Genomic DNA, 13753 nt, shown 5'->3' on the forward strand with positions numbered 1-13753 from the left:
GCTCAAAGTGCCAGGCTCAAATGGTCTAGTCAACCAGTTGACCTCAAGTGCTGGTACTTGACAGTACCGGTGACCAGTGCGCGGTTAGTGGGTTGAATGGCACCTGGGGCTCTAGGCCCGGTACCGCAGTACCAGACTTGAGTTGAATTGCACCAGCCAGTCGGGTCTCCAAGTCTGCCAGCACTAGAGGGCCGGATCAGACTACAGTCGACATGCAGGCGGCCATCAAATGACATGGATTCCGGCCCGTGCTGCGGCCGTCTCCTGCACAATCGTCGACGCGAGTGTGTTGGGGGCCGTCAATCGGTCCAGATGCACTCAATCTTCAATCTTCAATTGCACCTTGACCTCCAGCCCATGAATCTGGAGTCAATGGCTGCAACTAGCATCAATTGATCGCGCAAGTACATTTAATGTCTGAGAATTCAAGTCGCCAAGTCGAGGTACCATTCACACTTGTCAGCAGCTGGACTCAACTGGGCTATATATAATCCACCACATCATTCAGAAGTCAAGTCCAAAACATCTAGTGCGGCCGTCGCCTCCAACAACTTGAATCACTCGGAGGCCCCGACCTCGCTCTCCAACATTGAACACATCATTGATACGCACCAGACCGGACGAGACCGTCCATTTATTCAAATATCCCCCAACTGGATGGTCACATTCATATTCCGGCTGAAGCCACCATTCATCCACACTTTGTTCCTCCCACCCTTGACGATTAAACTCCAAAATGCAAGGCACCCTCAATGTAACTGGATGCCTCCACAGCGACTAAAACAATTGCATCCTTGACAAGGCAAATCCTCACCAACCTACGGAGCACAGACAGACAAACCCAGCCACATCAACTCAGGTCTGCTTTCACACATTTACATCGTGCAACCATATTTCCATCTCCAGATTAGCCTCTGTCAAACACGCCGCCGCATGAAGCGCCCTAGCGCCATAAGGCTGGTCACCATGTCTCACTCGCCGTCGCTTACATTGCGTTTCTGAATATAGAACTCAGTTCTATTGGTCTTGTTACGACCTGCAACGTCCCTTGTATTTGATCCTTGTATGAATTGTCCTTGGTGGGATCGGCTTCATGACCTACATGGCGTGGATATCCTTGTTCATTGGTTCGGCTTTGACAACTGCGAGACGGAACATGCCTTTGATGCCTTGCCAAGACTGGTATTGCGTTGCAGCGTAATTCCCCTTTCATTTACGGGCGTATTGTGTCCAGTGGTCTGTTGTGCATCAGGTGTCTCAATTGGTGACGAGTGTTTCAGGCTGATAACATAGCTGAAGCTCAAGATGGAATCAATTTATCCCAAGACCAACGCTTTTGTCACGTGGTGGGACAAACTGCTTAGGTGTGTGCAATGCGACCACTTGCAAAATAGCTGGATTGTTTCTATCGTATTCTCGCATCGCTATGATATTCTATATCCAAAGTGTTCTTCGGTTTGACACTGACATGATACCATACCTTGTATCATTTCTTGGTCTTGGTAACATTTGTCCACACGGCCAAATGCTCATCCTTCTCCCATTAGATTTGGCACTGACACAAATGCCCAAGCTTTAATTCTCCTGTTTCCCATTCACCAGACACTCATCTCCCGGTTGAACAGGATCATCCTTCATCAAATGCTCCACATCTGGCACGATTTCGCCTTCGCTAACCATGGGAAACGGTGTAAGAACATGACTGATGTCTCCCCACCAAGTCTCCCCGTATTTGAGATACCAGTCAACTGTTGTTTTCACCCCTTTTTCGAAACTTGTGTTTTGAGTCCAACCCAGTAGTCGTAGCTTCGTGCCATCTACCGCATACCGCCGGTCATTGAACGGCCTGTCGTGCGTGTACTTGATCCATTTGCGGAACTGCTCTGGTGTCGAGTGGTCTATGCCCATTGTGTCTAACAGTTTGGAGCAAAGATCTAGATTTGATATTTCGTCGGAAGAACCGACATTGTAAATATGGCCAATGTGGCCCTTGTGTAAAATGGTGTCAAAGGCATCTGCGGCATCACCAGCATAAAGATAGCGTCTGGTTGGGCTTCCATCACCATGCAAACCAACAGGTCGGCCCCGGTTCAAAAGACAAGTGAATTTGGGTATAATTTCTGTCAAAGTATTAGTGAAAGGTCTACCAGCAAAGGTTACATCGTGCATAGGATGCTGGGCGGCTTACTCTCTGGGTATTGGTGTGGTCCGTACACATTATTGCTTCGGACAATTATGGTGGGCAGCTTGAAGCTCTTGTTGTAAGATTGAACAAGCATTTCCGCCGCCGCTTTGCTCGCCGCGTATGGGTTTGTGGGCGAAAGAATGCTCGACTCAACCAAGTCATCATCGTCCTCCTTTACCTCACCATACACTTCGTCAGTGGAGACATGGATGAAGCGCTTGATCTGAGCCTTCTTGGCGCTCTCCAGCAACACATGTGTCCCGTACACGTTGGCGTGAGTGAAGCTATATGAGTTGCCAAAGCTCAGGTCCACATGAGACTGAGCGGCAAAGTGCAGGACCGTGTCGATTTTATATCGCTCCATGCAGTCCAATACTTCACTTGGATTTGTGAGGTCACCATGGTAAAAGGTGAAATTGCGCTTATCGTTGAGAACTCTCGTATTGTTGAGGGACGAGCAGTAGTCGAGTTTGTCAAACGAAACCACATTGTATGCGTCTGGATACGTAAGAGTCAAGTGTCGCACAACCCAAGACGCTCTGGAAAATGAGAAAGGAATTGTTAGATTACCAGCTAGCCCGCGTCATTTTGTGTAGTGCGGTCAGTCACTCACATGAAGCCTGCGCCTCCCGTTATCATAATGTTCCTTACATCGGGACGAGGCTCAAAAGTCGTCGTGCCCTTGAGTATCGGCGCTTGTTTCCATACATCAAGATCTTGCAGATACCTGCGCGTACCATTGACCGCCTTGCCTGTGGGTGAAAAGTTGTGAGTAATTCGAGGGACACTCGATGCCAGCCATGACCTCGAAAACACCGCACTCACCATTGCCCACGCCATTGGAAACAACGGGCGCGATATCCGGTGACGACGGCAAAGACGACGATGCGGATTTTGTCTGTCGTCGTGCGCTACGAGACACGCCCAGCTGCAAGCTCTTAAAGAGCCGTCGTGTCATGATGGAAGTCGCGACTGACCTCATAAGCTCAGAACTGCGTCACCATGCATGACATCAATTTCGTGGGATGCGAGAGCGGAGATGTGTCCGTCTGGACTCTGGACTGGCGAGCAATTGAAGACTCTCAGAGCTTGGATTCGAATTCTCGAAGGGCCATGAGTCGGATGCTGCTGCTCGGACAATTGGTCGCATCCGCAAGCAGTGCGGATGTTTTGGTAATGTTGAAAGTTGTCTTGATAAAATATGGTATGGTATGGACGGCAGTTGCGCAAATGTCTTGACTCTTGAGGCTTTTCGGTGGCGCGGCGCAGTGTTGCGTTGCACTCCAGTCAAGCATTCAATGCTGTCAGGCACTTTGAACGCCCCAACTTTCTTGCGCTCCAATGAAAGACTTGACATTTCCAGTTGACGAATGGGCGTGGCGTCGTGTGGCGTGGCACCACATCGCAGTTAGCACAGGTGAATCCGCGATCAAATGGAAGTTGACATTGAATGGTTCTGGATGGAGACTTCTTGCCCTTCAATGTTTCGCCATGTCGCTCTACGTTTAGCACTACTGCTTCCCTTTTGGTTATTGCCGTAAATTTTCTCTAGTTCAACGCTCTCGAGTGAAGTAGGTATCCAAGGAAATCCAGGCATGTCGGATCCTACAAAACCTTTAAGGAGGAGCTACCACTGTTTTCCTCGGCTGTATTGACTTGGCAAAATTGTACTTTATGACTAGAAGTCATCCAAATTAGGTAGAACGGGCAACTACAACGATCAAAGCATTTCAAGGTTGATGCACTGGCATTTACAGACCTACAGTTTGTGGTCAAAGGTATTTAGACATATCCAGGTATACACTAACACAGCTCAATATTCCTCAGCACACAACGCGATATGCGGTACCTTTTCTTGTTCAAATACTTTTAACCCCCTATTGTATTTCTTTTGCTTCGTCTACTGCTGCAAGACAGCCTCTCACTCTCGTCTCCGCAGTCAAAGGAACACAATCGATCCAATAATTACCAACATAGGCACACTGGCTTACCCAAGTATTGATTCGCTAAACATGAAATATATACACCCTACAAGTTGAACCTCTTGCGATCCTTTTCCATCTTCGCCTTCCACTCCCATTGTGTGGCATCCTCGCCCTCGCTCCCAGCACGTCCAATCCCCTTATCAACTCTTCTCAGCTTAAGCGTAAATCGCGGGCCCAGCTCCTGCAAGCCTGCTCGGATGCCCTCAACTCCCTTCATCTCCTTCCCATCAGCACCAACAATGCTCTTCTCCGTGGCACGTTTCTCACGGAAGACATAACGATGCCTACGGACGAAAATGTAGTCACGCTGATTGTGAAGCGTAACCACCTGACGACCCTGGAACTCTGGGCGTGGTGGGAACAATGTCTGGAATAACTTGGCGGTGAGAAGACCAAGCGGTGTCTTGAAATTATTTAACAGAAGTTCCGGATAATGATTTGTAGCATTTCCGTGACCTGGAAGCTTCCTGCCTTCAATCCAATTCGATATTGAGAAGTGAAACGTCGGGCCGGCGGGAAGATGCACCACCGACAGCCCAGTGGGCTTTTTCAGATCTTCTTTAACGAGAAGAACTGTGGTGTAGTCCCTGTTCGTTGCAAACTTGCAAATTTCTCGTAGGGAATACTTGTGGCCATGGCGATGTGCAGATCGAGGAATATATGTGCTGTTTGGAAACATGGCACCCAGCAGCTGAGCTTCGTAGTGAATGGTAGAGTTGAGAGAGGTCGTAACCAGAACCTTGGGATCTGGCGCAGGTATATCGCTGAATAAAGACGGAAACTTGAGAGCCAATGACGTCGGGGTCAAGTCGAGATTTGTGCTCGTAGTCGACGGCGCAATACTATTGTCTCGCTTCGCACGCTTCTCTCGCTGTTTTTCAAGCGCAGCCTGTCTCGCTTCGTCATCTTCGTCATCTTCCGAATCCAACATGCTGTCATTTTCCTCATCATCTTCAGCATCCTTCATTTCCGCATCCAGGGCCGCTTGTTCCTCAGCTTCAGCATCCTCCATTTGCCTCCGCCTCAGCTTCTCCAGGTCAACCTGGGCGCCGAGACTGTCATCATCGCCCTCGTCCCATACTCGCTTTTGATCTAACGTGAGGGTTTTGTTCTTGGCCAATCGCGCGGCCTTGAGTTCCGGTTCCCTATTTTCTTCCTTTCTGCGACGATGTCGAGCTTCTCTTCGCTCTTTGCCAGATGCCTTTTTGTGTTGTATGTAGAGGTCTTGGCGTTTTAACTTGTTGGCGGCTTTCAGAGCCTGCACAGGGGGTTTTGTGAACCCCATGGTAAACGCTGATTCTTTTTGTTTCGGCTGTGCAATTGCAAACAAATCAAGCAAGCAAAGAGGCTGGGCTGGAAATTTTGGCTTGGAGGGGCATGGGTGCAAGGTTGCAAAAAATCCGGCAGAAAATTCCAAAAATTTTGGCGGTGAGCATAAACCACCACATCTGATTGGAGGCACCCGAAACTTCTGGGTCGCAAATCGTGAGCTCTCGCAAGAAATTCGACACCAGAGGACCCTTGATCCGACAGAAAAAATAACGACCACACAATAAATCTTGCGTTCGCCGCCAAACGGACGGCTAACACCAAGAAAGATGGTCGTCAATGGCAATAAAAAGAGGAAAATTACTCACGCCTCCTCAGACGATGAGTCGCACGAGCCAGTAACATCGAAACGAGCACAAAAGGACTTCTTCAAGCATGCATCCAACTGGAATCTCGAACAAGACTACGAGTCTCGGCCGCGGAAAGGAAAGAAGAACGATAAGGAAAACACCAAACTCCCAGTCAAGTCTCAGGACGGTCGGTTAGAAATTCTCAAAAGTCTTGACCCAGACGATGACGCAGAGTCTATCGAGAGCGACACAGAATGGCTAGAAGGGCGCGATGATGAAGTCGGGTCAGAAGACGATGATGCTGTGGACGAGAAGGAGGAGGAGTCGGAGATTCCAGAGGCACAGCAAATTTTGGAAGCACAAGAAGAGCTAGCCAAAGCAGCTATGGCCCTCAACGAAAATCCCGAAGAAAACGTCGCCAATCTAAAGACCCTTGCCAAAATCGGTGAATCCAAGATTCCCACGATTCGCATGCTCGCGCTCATAACACAAATGACGGTATACAAGGACATCATCCCGGGCTACAGAATACGACCACAAGCCGAAGACGCACCCAAGGAGAAACTGTCCAAAGAAGTTCGCGGCCTACGACAGTTCGAACAGTCCCTCCTAGCAGGCTACCAAGCATACATCAAGGTGCTCGCACACTGCGCCAAATCAGAAACGACGCCCATCCGAGGCGGACAAAGTCTCTCCAGCGTCGCAGTCACTTGCGCATGCACCCTGATCACAACCGTACCGCACTTCAACTTCCGCTCCGACATCCTGCGCATCCTCGTTGGCAAACTCAGCCGAAGAAAACTCGACAACGATGCCACCAAGATCATTCAAGCTCTAGAGACCCTCTTCCGCGATGACGAAGAAGGCCGTCCCACCCTGGAAGCCGTCTCCCTCGTCACCAAGATGATGAAGGCGAAAGAATTCGCCGTCCACGAATCTGTACTCAACCTCTTCCTCAGCCTCCGTCTGCTCTCCGAATTCTCAGGCAAAGCATCCCAAGACACAGTCGAGCAGCAGCAAACATCAAACCCCAAAAAGAAACAACGCGAGTTTCGAACAAAGAGGGAACGAAAGGCAATGAAGGAGCAAAAGTTACTGGACAAAGACATGTCTCTTGCTGACGCACTCGTCAGCCACGAGGAGCGAGAGCGAATGCAATCCGACACCTTGAAACTCGTCTTTGCCACGTATTTCCGCATCCTGAAGCAACGATCACCTCATCTTATGGGTGCGGTGTTGGAAGGGCTAGCCAAGTACTCACATCTGATTAATCAAGACTTCTTCGGCGACTTGCTAGAAGCTCTCAAAGATCTTATCCGCCACAGCGATGAAGACGCCGAAAAGGGTCCCGCTGACGAGGAAGTTGCCGATAACGAAGAAAATGAGGATTCGGTTCGGAATCTCACCCGCGAGGCTCTCCTGTGTACCGTCACCGCGTACGCCCTGCTAGCCGGCCAGGATGCACATAATTCACGAAACGACCTACACCTCGACCTGTCATACTTCACAACACACCTATTCCGCTCCCTCCTTTCTCTCTCCGTCCAACCTGATCTCGAAAATACCCGCCTCTCCGCATCCTCCGCCACATCCAAGATCAATGTCCAAACCACGACTGTGCTCCTCCTCCGCTCTCTGACAGGCATCCTTCTGCCAAACTATAATATCCGCCAAGTCCCGCCGCTGCGCCTCGCCGCATTCACGAAGCAGCTTATGACTACTGCTCTACAACTTCCAGAGAAGTCATGCCAGGCAGTTCTTGCTCTGCTGAACGATGTTGCGCACACGCATAGCAAGAAAGTTAGTAGTTTGTGGAATACTGAGGAGCGCAAGGGAAATGGACGGTATAATGCGTTGAGTGATTCGGTGGAGGCGAGCAATCCGTTTGCTACTACTGTGTGGGAAGGGGAGCTTCTGAGGAGGCACTTTTCGCCGAAGGTTAGAGAAGGCGTCAAGATGTTGGAAAAGGGAATGTCGGGATAGGTATGGTGTGATGTTTAGATGTTTCTTTGCATAGCGACTGTCCCAGCGGATGTCGTGATATCACAGCACGCTAGAGTCTAATTAAAAAAAGGATCAAAATATTTATTCCATGATTTGCATTTCCGAGATATGTCATGAAGAGTTACGTGTCTTAATCGTTAATCTGTACTTCCGTATATCTTCGTCCTCGGCTTTACGACAAGGGTGACGCAGAACTAAGCTCGACACAAGACTCACTGGCGTCCGTATTCCTAGTGCAATGACGCCATCTTGTGCAAATGGCGTTGCAGTGGCCTACGTGATTGAGGCAACTGCAAGACGGTGACCGCTCTTTGTGGTCGACAAGACGTCGTGGGAACATACAGTGGGGGGTCAGAAGTATTTAAACAGGGAAAGGTATCGCATATCTCGTTGTGTGCTGAGGCATATTGAGCTGTATTAGTGTATACTTGGATATGTTCAGATACATTGGACCACAGACTGTATTTACTAGGTTAGACTCGTCTTATCTTAGACTTAAAGTTTACATAGAGTTAGGTTCAGCATTAGTACACATGGCAGAACACATAGACGAAGCAAAGACTTTAAGGTAGTTGTAATCCAATAAATTCGCTTTATTCTGTTTACGCTTATTTTTGTTGTAACGAGCGTATTAAATAAAGATACATTAAAAATATTACCCCAACCACAAACGCCAAAATGCTAGCAAGAACAACCAGTAACCACCCCCACTAGGGGATAGATGACCTCACCCAAATCAAGGTTCCCCATTCCACCCGATTCCCAAGTTGACCATGTAAGGGGCCGCGGCGGCACCCGGATATCGCCGTGTCTTGGTTAGCCTCCGTGCCCCTGTGGGAAGTGTACTGTTAGTTTATTCTAAAACTGTGTAGTACAGTACCATAGTGTAAACAAGTTTTCTACTAACCTGGGAGGGGGACTTTGGGTGCCCAAGTCGGTGTTTGCGTTACCCGGGGTCTCGGAGGTCACTGGTTCCTTGGGGAGGACGGGCGGGGGAGGCCCCGTGGGTTGGGCTGGTTGCTCTCGCCAGATGGATATGTATCCTTGTAGAAGATGCTCTGTAATTCTATAAAATGTTAGTTCCTTTTTTTTTTTTTGTTTTGTTTTTTGACCAAGAAGCGTACGTATTCATTGTGGCGGGTTTGTCTGAAGAAGAAAAGAAGAAAAGAAACAAGCTCAGCTTTGGGGAACGGGGAACAAACACACCCGCTCTGTTTACGTGCCTTCCGATTGTCAACTTGGGTAGGTACCCAAGTTGACAATCGGAAGGCACGTACAAGTCTGTGGTCCAATGTATCTGAACATATCCAAGTATACACTAATACAGCTCAATATGCCTCAGCACACAACGAGATATGCGATACCTTTCCCTGTTTAAATACTTCTGACCCCCCACTGTACCTCTACTACCTAGGTAGCTATAGTTTAACCTGCCCAAGTAGAGATAAGCTTAAGCCCAAGCTCCAAACTAGCCAGCGCAAACTTTGCCGTGTCTATTCTAACCAAGATAACTAATATAAAACTGTGTCCCCTCCCACTTGCAAGCTCGGCAAGATGCTCTCAACTCCCCTGGATAAACGCGACCAAGCAGAAGAATTCTGACACCATTAATTGCGCAACAACACTCGGCCTTTCACATATCGTCTTCAAGGGCCGGGACCTGCTTGTGGACATGCAGCCGCCACCAGGGTCGCAATCTCTCCCTCCTCTTTCTCCTTCTCCCCCCCCTTACTCTGATTCCGCACGCGGTGAAGGGAGGTTCCACGTAATCGAGCATATGGAATTTAGCGGTGGGAGTATTTCCTTTAAATTACAGCAAGACACAAAGGACCTTGACCTAATGCTATCCGGTCAAAAAGAACGGCAATGGGCTGATAATGGGTCTTCCTGGGTGGCAACATTATCCATCCACTGCAAAGATATCTTTGCGACTATAAAGCAAGGCCTACATTTTTCCCAGGAAAATGTTGACGCAATCCAATCCCGCATGATTGCCGCTGAAAAAATAAGTACTTATTTGAAAAATTCTGGATACTCTTACATGCGTGGGTACTGTCTTGTCGACCTAGCTGAGAATCCAAAATGGTGGGGCAGTTTAAGGGTGGCTACTCGTGGGATAAACGACCTTTCTAAGTTTCGCATACATCACATGACAATTAACAATATTGTCTCCGCAAAAGCCTTTACTAATAACGAGGACCAAATTTATCAATATAATTATTGGTACCCTCAAGAAAATATTAATATTATCTACGACGACATGCCGCTGCAGGGATGGTGGCCATGGCCCAGAGTAACCACAGTGGAGGAGGACAACAACAACTCACCTCCAGCAAAGTGAAACTTTCAACAAAATCAGGCGAGAATAGTGGCACAAAAGGCAACAAGAAATTGCAGTGCAAGTGGAAGAATACCGTTAAAGTCGAGAGAAATTGCACTATCAGTTAAAAACGTTCCTTCCCTCTCCTGTGAGCTCAGTGTAAAGTGATCAAGATGCGATGGGATAAATGATGCGGCGACCCAAAACGGCTGTGGCATGTCGTTTTTGCCACTCCCCCAACGGCTACAGCTATATATTTTATGTATATGGAATTCATGTGGTCGTTCACCTCAACAACCATGTCTTCATCCACGTCAAACCTAGGCTGGAACGCACGGCGAGTACCAACTTCGCTTTTCTTGCGTTAATCAAGTCACTTGTGCGGCCTTGGTCCGCTTAACTCCAACAAAAGTCTCAACAGAGGCTATTTGGGTCGGTTTGTACACAGCGTTGTTTGGCGTGTCCAGCCATGCCGCGTCAACTGACGGTACGTGTTCTTTGACAAACGTCCAAAGTGCCTCGGTTCCTGGTGCATTCCTTGTAATTGCAATAGATGATACTCTGGCGATTTCTAAACATGAGCTCAATTTATCCGAGCAGGATTTAGAGAAGCCGACCAACTTGATGTCATGCTGAGGGCCAAGCTTTTTGGATGTAGCAGCAACCATTTTCGGAAAATGGCAGTTGAAAGCTGGAGATTGGTCCCCTCGAAGTACGAATACCATCGAGTAGGGTTGCCTTGGGTTACTTGAATCGGGCTTCTCGGTGGTCTCGGAGTTGGAGAACGACTCGAACTCTCTCGTGATGGCATTGAATCCCACATCAACATAGTCGCAGATGGCTGGCTTTGGAGGTTTAACAGCGTTGGATACTGTAGCTGTAGCTTCTTTGGTAGGCTCTTTTGATTCACGTTTTGCCGCCCTCTTCCCTCGTGAGGGTTTTATATGTGTCCTCCTATGTTGGCCAATGGGGCTCAGTAGGCTGAAGGTGTGTCAGCTAGAGAAGTAGGTAGGCTCTGATTCTGCTTACTTGCAAAGTAGCTCCAAGATTGTGTCTTGGTCATCAGACGAGATTTCGGGCCTTTGAAATCCGTTAAGTCAGTCCACAATTTCCAAGTGGTCTCAGGTAGAAACCATACCATCGCACTGTTGAGAAAGGCGTATCAAGATGATGGACAAGCCGCTTCCGTCCGGGGGTTGCGATTGGGGTGGCCATGCTTATTTTTTACCGAGCTGGTCGTACAGTGGGTAGCTTAAGCAAGGTACTTTTCAAGTTAAATACAACCACAAATGCTATATTGCGTAGAGCGTTTATGGATGTGATCTGAAGGGGTTTGTTCGTCGTGGTGTGGAAGAAATCGATGGTGGGTCTGGCTTTGGTAGGAGAAAAGTGGGGAATTGGGAAGTTCGAGAATGCGACGACAAACTTCACTGCACTGGGCGTGTACCAACGGGCACCCTACGAGTTGAATAGGATATGATAACACATGCGGAAGAAATGAGAATAGTTTTGTCTGAAATACCTGCTTTGCCTTAAGTTGAGATTTCTTTGGCTCTCGAGACTTCAGCAGGTTGGAGAATGGGTTTGATTGGTCTGGCGATTTGGCGCTTCAAAGGTTTCACATAATAACCTGTTGAGTCGTCAGTTTTCCACGACGAGGTGCTAACCAATCACCAAACCCTTCTTCGTGCGTCAAATTATAGGTTTTGAGGATCTAGAATCGCGCATATTTGCTCATAGAGTGGTCTCTGCTCCTATATTATGAAAGATTCGGTCGGCTTCAGACGATTTTAGGGTAAGTGGTTTGACATTGAGCTTGGCATTGCTGTCTCATCTATGACGAGCGCCGTAGCGAAGGTAGTGCAACTTGTCATGACTGAACGGCTATTCAACCGGCTGCAACAAAATGAGTCACTAGTATGTCGATTCTTGTTGACACCTGTTCCAAGAATCGGGAGCTGCGCACTATTCCATGTGAATGATGAAGGTTGTAAGTAGTTCAAAGTGGAGTGGTGCTTGATGAACGAGGCGCAAGGCAGAGTTCAAGGCAGCGATGGCGCTAGACCGAATATGGAGCAAACTTAGGGACAAACCTGGGCGCCGCATGGCTCTGGCTAGCAAACACGTCAGTAGCGTGAGTGTAAGTGCATGTGGCGAACTAGACAACTTCTATTAAGTGGTAGACTGCAGCATGTGGTCAAAAAGTATTTCGACATATCCAAGTATACACTAGCACAGCTCAATGTGCCTCAGCACACAACGCGATTTGCGATATCTTTCCTTCAATGTCGCTTAAATACTTTCGACCCCCACCGTACCTTGGTAGTGGCATCGCGTCAAGAAGTGGTGGCTGATGCACCAGACCTTAAACTAACATTCAAGCACAGCGTCGGTAATGTGACGATGGCGAGATACGCGCGGTATGAGCAAGAGGGCAGAGTACTTAAGTAAGCAACAAGGAAAGATGTCGTGTTGCACAAAGTTTTCGTGGCGGAGTCAAGAAGACCTTGACGTGAATGGGTGAATGCGGAATGCTCGCACGTTCAAGTGACACACTGGAAGTACTGACGCATGTCAGAAGCAAGCTCAGACAGACCAGTTGACATTGACAGTCTACAGTTTTGCACTTGACGATGCAGCACGTCACTACGCCAAAACTGCCAAACTGCAGAAGAGGCAGACCTTTGAGAAGGATGCAAAGCTAGTGCAAGTTAAATTAAGAATTTTTTTAATCAGAGTCTAAATATTTGTAGCCAAGTTCTTGCCCCAGAAGAGTTCATTCGGGTCGTGCAGCTTGTTCATGCTCGACCTAGAAAAAGGTTTGGTTGACAACAGACCTTGAGCTACCCCTCGTCCCGGTCGCGGCTCCACAGAAGCATCGCGTCCTGAGCTGCCAGCCAATCCTGTGCTACCATTGTCTAAAAGAAGGGTACCAAGGTGCCTTGTCACTCACATTCTTTGGCACATGTACGCACCAGCACCAGACCAGACCAGGCAACCCCCAGGTCTGTAGCCTGGTTGCTCTGAACTTTCACAACTTGACTGGATGTTTTTTGTCCTCTCAAAGCTGCTCTGCTCCCCACGGCACCCGTTGTCCTTCAAAAGCTCTACTTTTTATCACTTTTGTAACTCCTTGAGCTGCATCTGTATTGACACGTATTGGCTCCCAACCTTCGGAGAGCCTGCCACCATTTATTTTATTCTTTTTCCCCACGAGCATCACACATGTTCATTTTGTGCAGCTGCCGCCCAGCCGGCTGTCACCGCACACGCAGTGACGTCTTCGTTTCCAGCTTAGCCGTCTGGTCGAGTGGTGTTGGTACTGTGCAGTGAACTGGAGGGCAGGCGACTCGCAGGACTCGACTTGACTGGACCAGACAGACCAGACAGGACCACACCAAATTGACCACCAGACGGATTGACCAGACAAGATTCGACCAGACCAGACTTGACCAGACTTGATTTGACCTGACCTCTGTCTGGTACGGGAGTACTTTGCTGGCTGGATCCGATTTGACTGGACAGGACCTGAGCTGTCAGCCATCCAGCCATCATCCCACCAAACATTTGAACCACACCACATCCATCCACTTTCTAGTGCTATTATTGTGCCAGTCTCAAGCTCAAGCTCCAGCTTCGG

At 48.5% G+C, this 13753-nt stretch overlaps 5 protein-coding genes across 5 annotated transcripts; 1 reads left to right on the top strand and 4 right to left on the bottom strand.

The window, feature by feature from the left end:
• Window positions 1-1575: 1575 nt before the first annotated feature.
• Window positions 1576-3143, bottom strand: VFPPC_13628 (dTDP-D-glucose 4,6-dehydratase; the record flags this gene model as incomplete). The annotated part of the gene is made up of 4 exons (XM_018291402.1): window positions 1576-2120; window positions 2189-2724; window positions 2799-2937; window positions 3011-3143. 4 exons carry the CDS (start codon window positions 3141-3143, stop codon window positions 1576-1578), a joined length of 1353 nt encoding a protein of 450 aa, XP_018144999.1.
• Window positions 3144-4213: 1070 nt separating this feature from the next.
• VFPPC_13629 (brix domain-containing protein) lies at window positions 4214-5455 on the bottom strand (the record flags this gene model as incomplete). Its single annotated transcript, XM_018291403.1, has 1 exon — window positions 4214-5455. One exon carries the CDS (start codon window positions 5453-5455, stop codon window positions 4214-4216), a length of 1242 nt encoding a protein of 413 aa, XP_018145001.1.
• Window positions 5456-5768: 313 nt separating this feature from the next.
• On the top strand, window positions 5769-7772 carry VFPPC_04430 (nuclear export protein Noc3; the record flags this gene model as incomplete). The annotated part of the gene is made up of 1 exon (XM_018283787.1): window positions 5769-7772. One exon carries the CDS (start codon window positions 5769-5771, stop codon window positions 7770-7772), a length of 2004 nt encoding a protein of 667 aa, XP_018145002.1.
• Window positions 7773-10481: 2709 nt separating this feature from the next.
• On the bottom strand, window positions 10482-11328 carry VFPPC_13630 (RNase p and RNase mrp subunit; the record flags this gene model as incomplete). The annotated part of the gene is made up of 3 exons (XM_018291404.1): window positions 10482-11094; window positions 11143-11193; window positions 11252-11328. The coding sequence occupies 3 exons, from the start codon at window positions 11326-11328 to the stop codon at window positions 10482-10484; spliced, it is 741 nt and encodes a 246-aa protein (XP_018145003.1).
• Window positions 11329-13342: 2014 nt separating this feature from the next.
• On the bottom strand, window positions 13343-13696 carry VFPPC_15792 (hypothetical protein; the record flags this gene model as incomplete). The annotated part of the gene is made up of 1 exon (XM_018293545.2): window positions 13343-13696. One exon carries the CDS (start codon window positions 13694-13696, stop codon window positions 13343-13345), a length of 354 nt encoding a protein of 117 aa, XP_018145004.2.
• Window positions 13697-13753: the final 57 nt, after the last annotated feature.

Source organism: Pochonia chlamydosporia, chromosome 3, assembly GCF_001653235.2.
Source record: "Pochonia chlamydosporia 170 chromosome 3, whole genome shotgun sequence".
In the NCBI taxonomy this organism is placed as follows: Eukaryota; Fungi; Ascomycota; class Sordariomycetes; order Hypocreales; family Clavicipitaceae; genus Pochonia; species Pochonia chlamydosporia.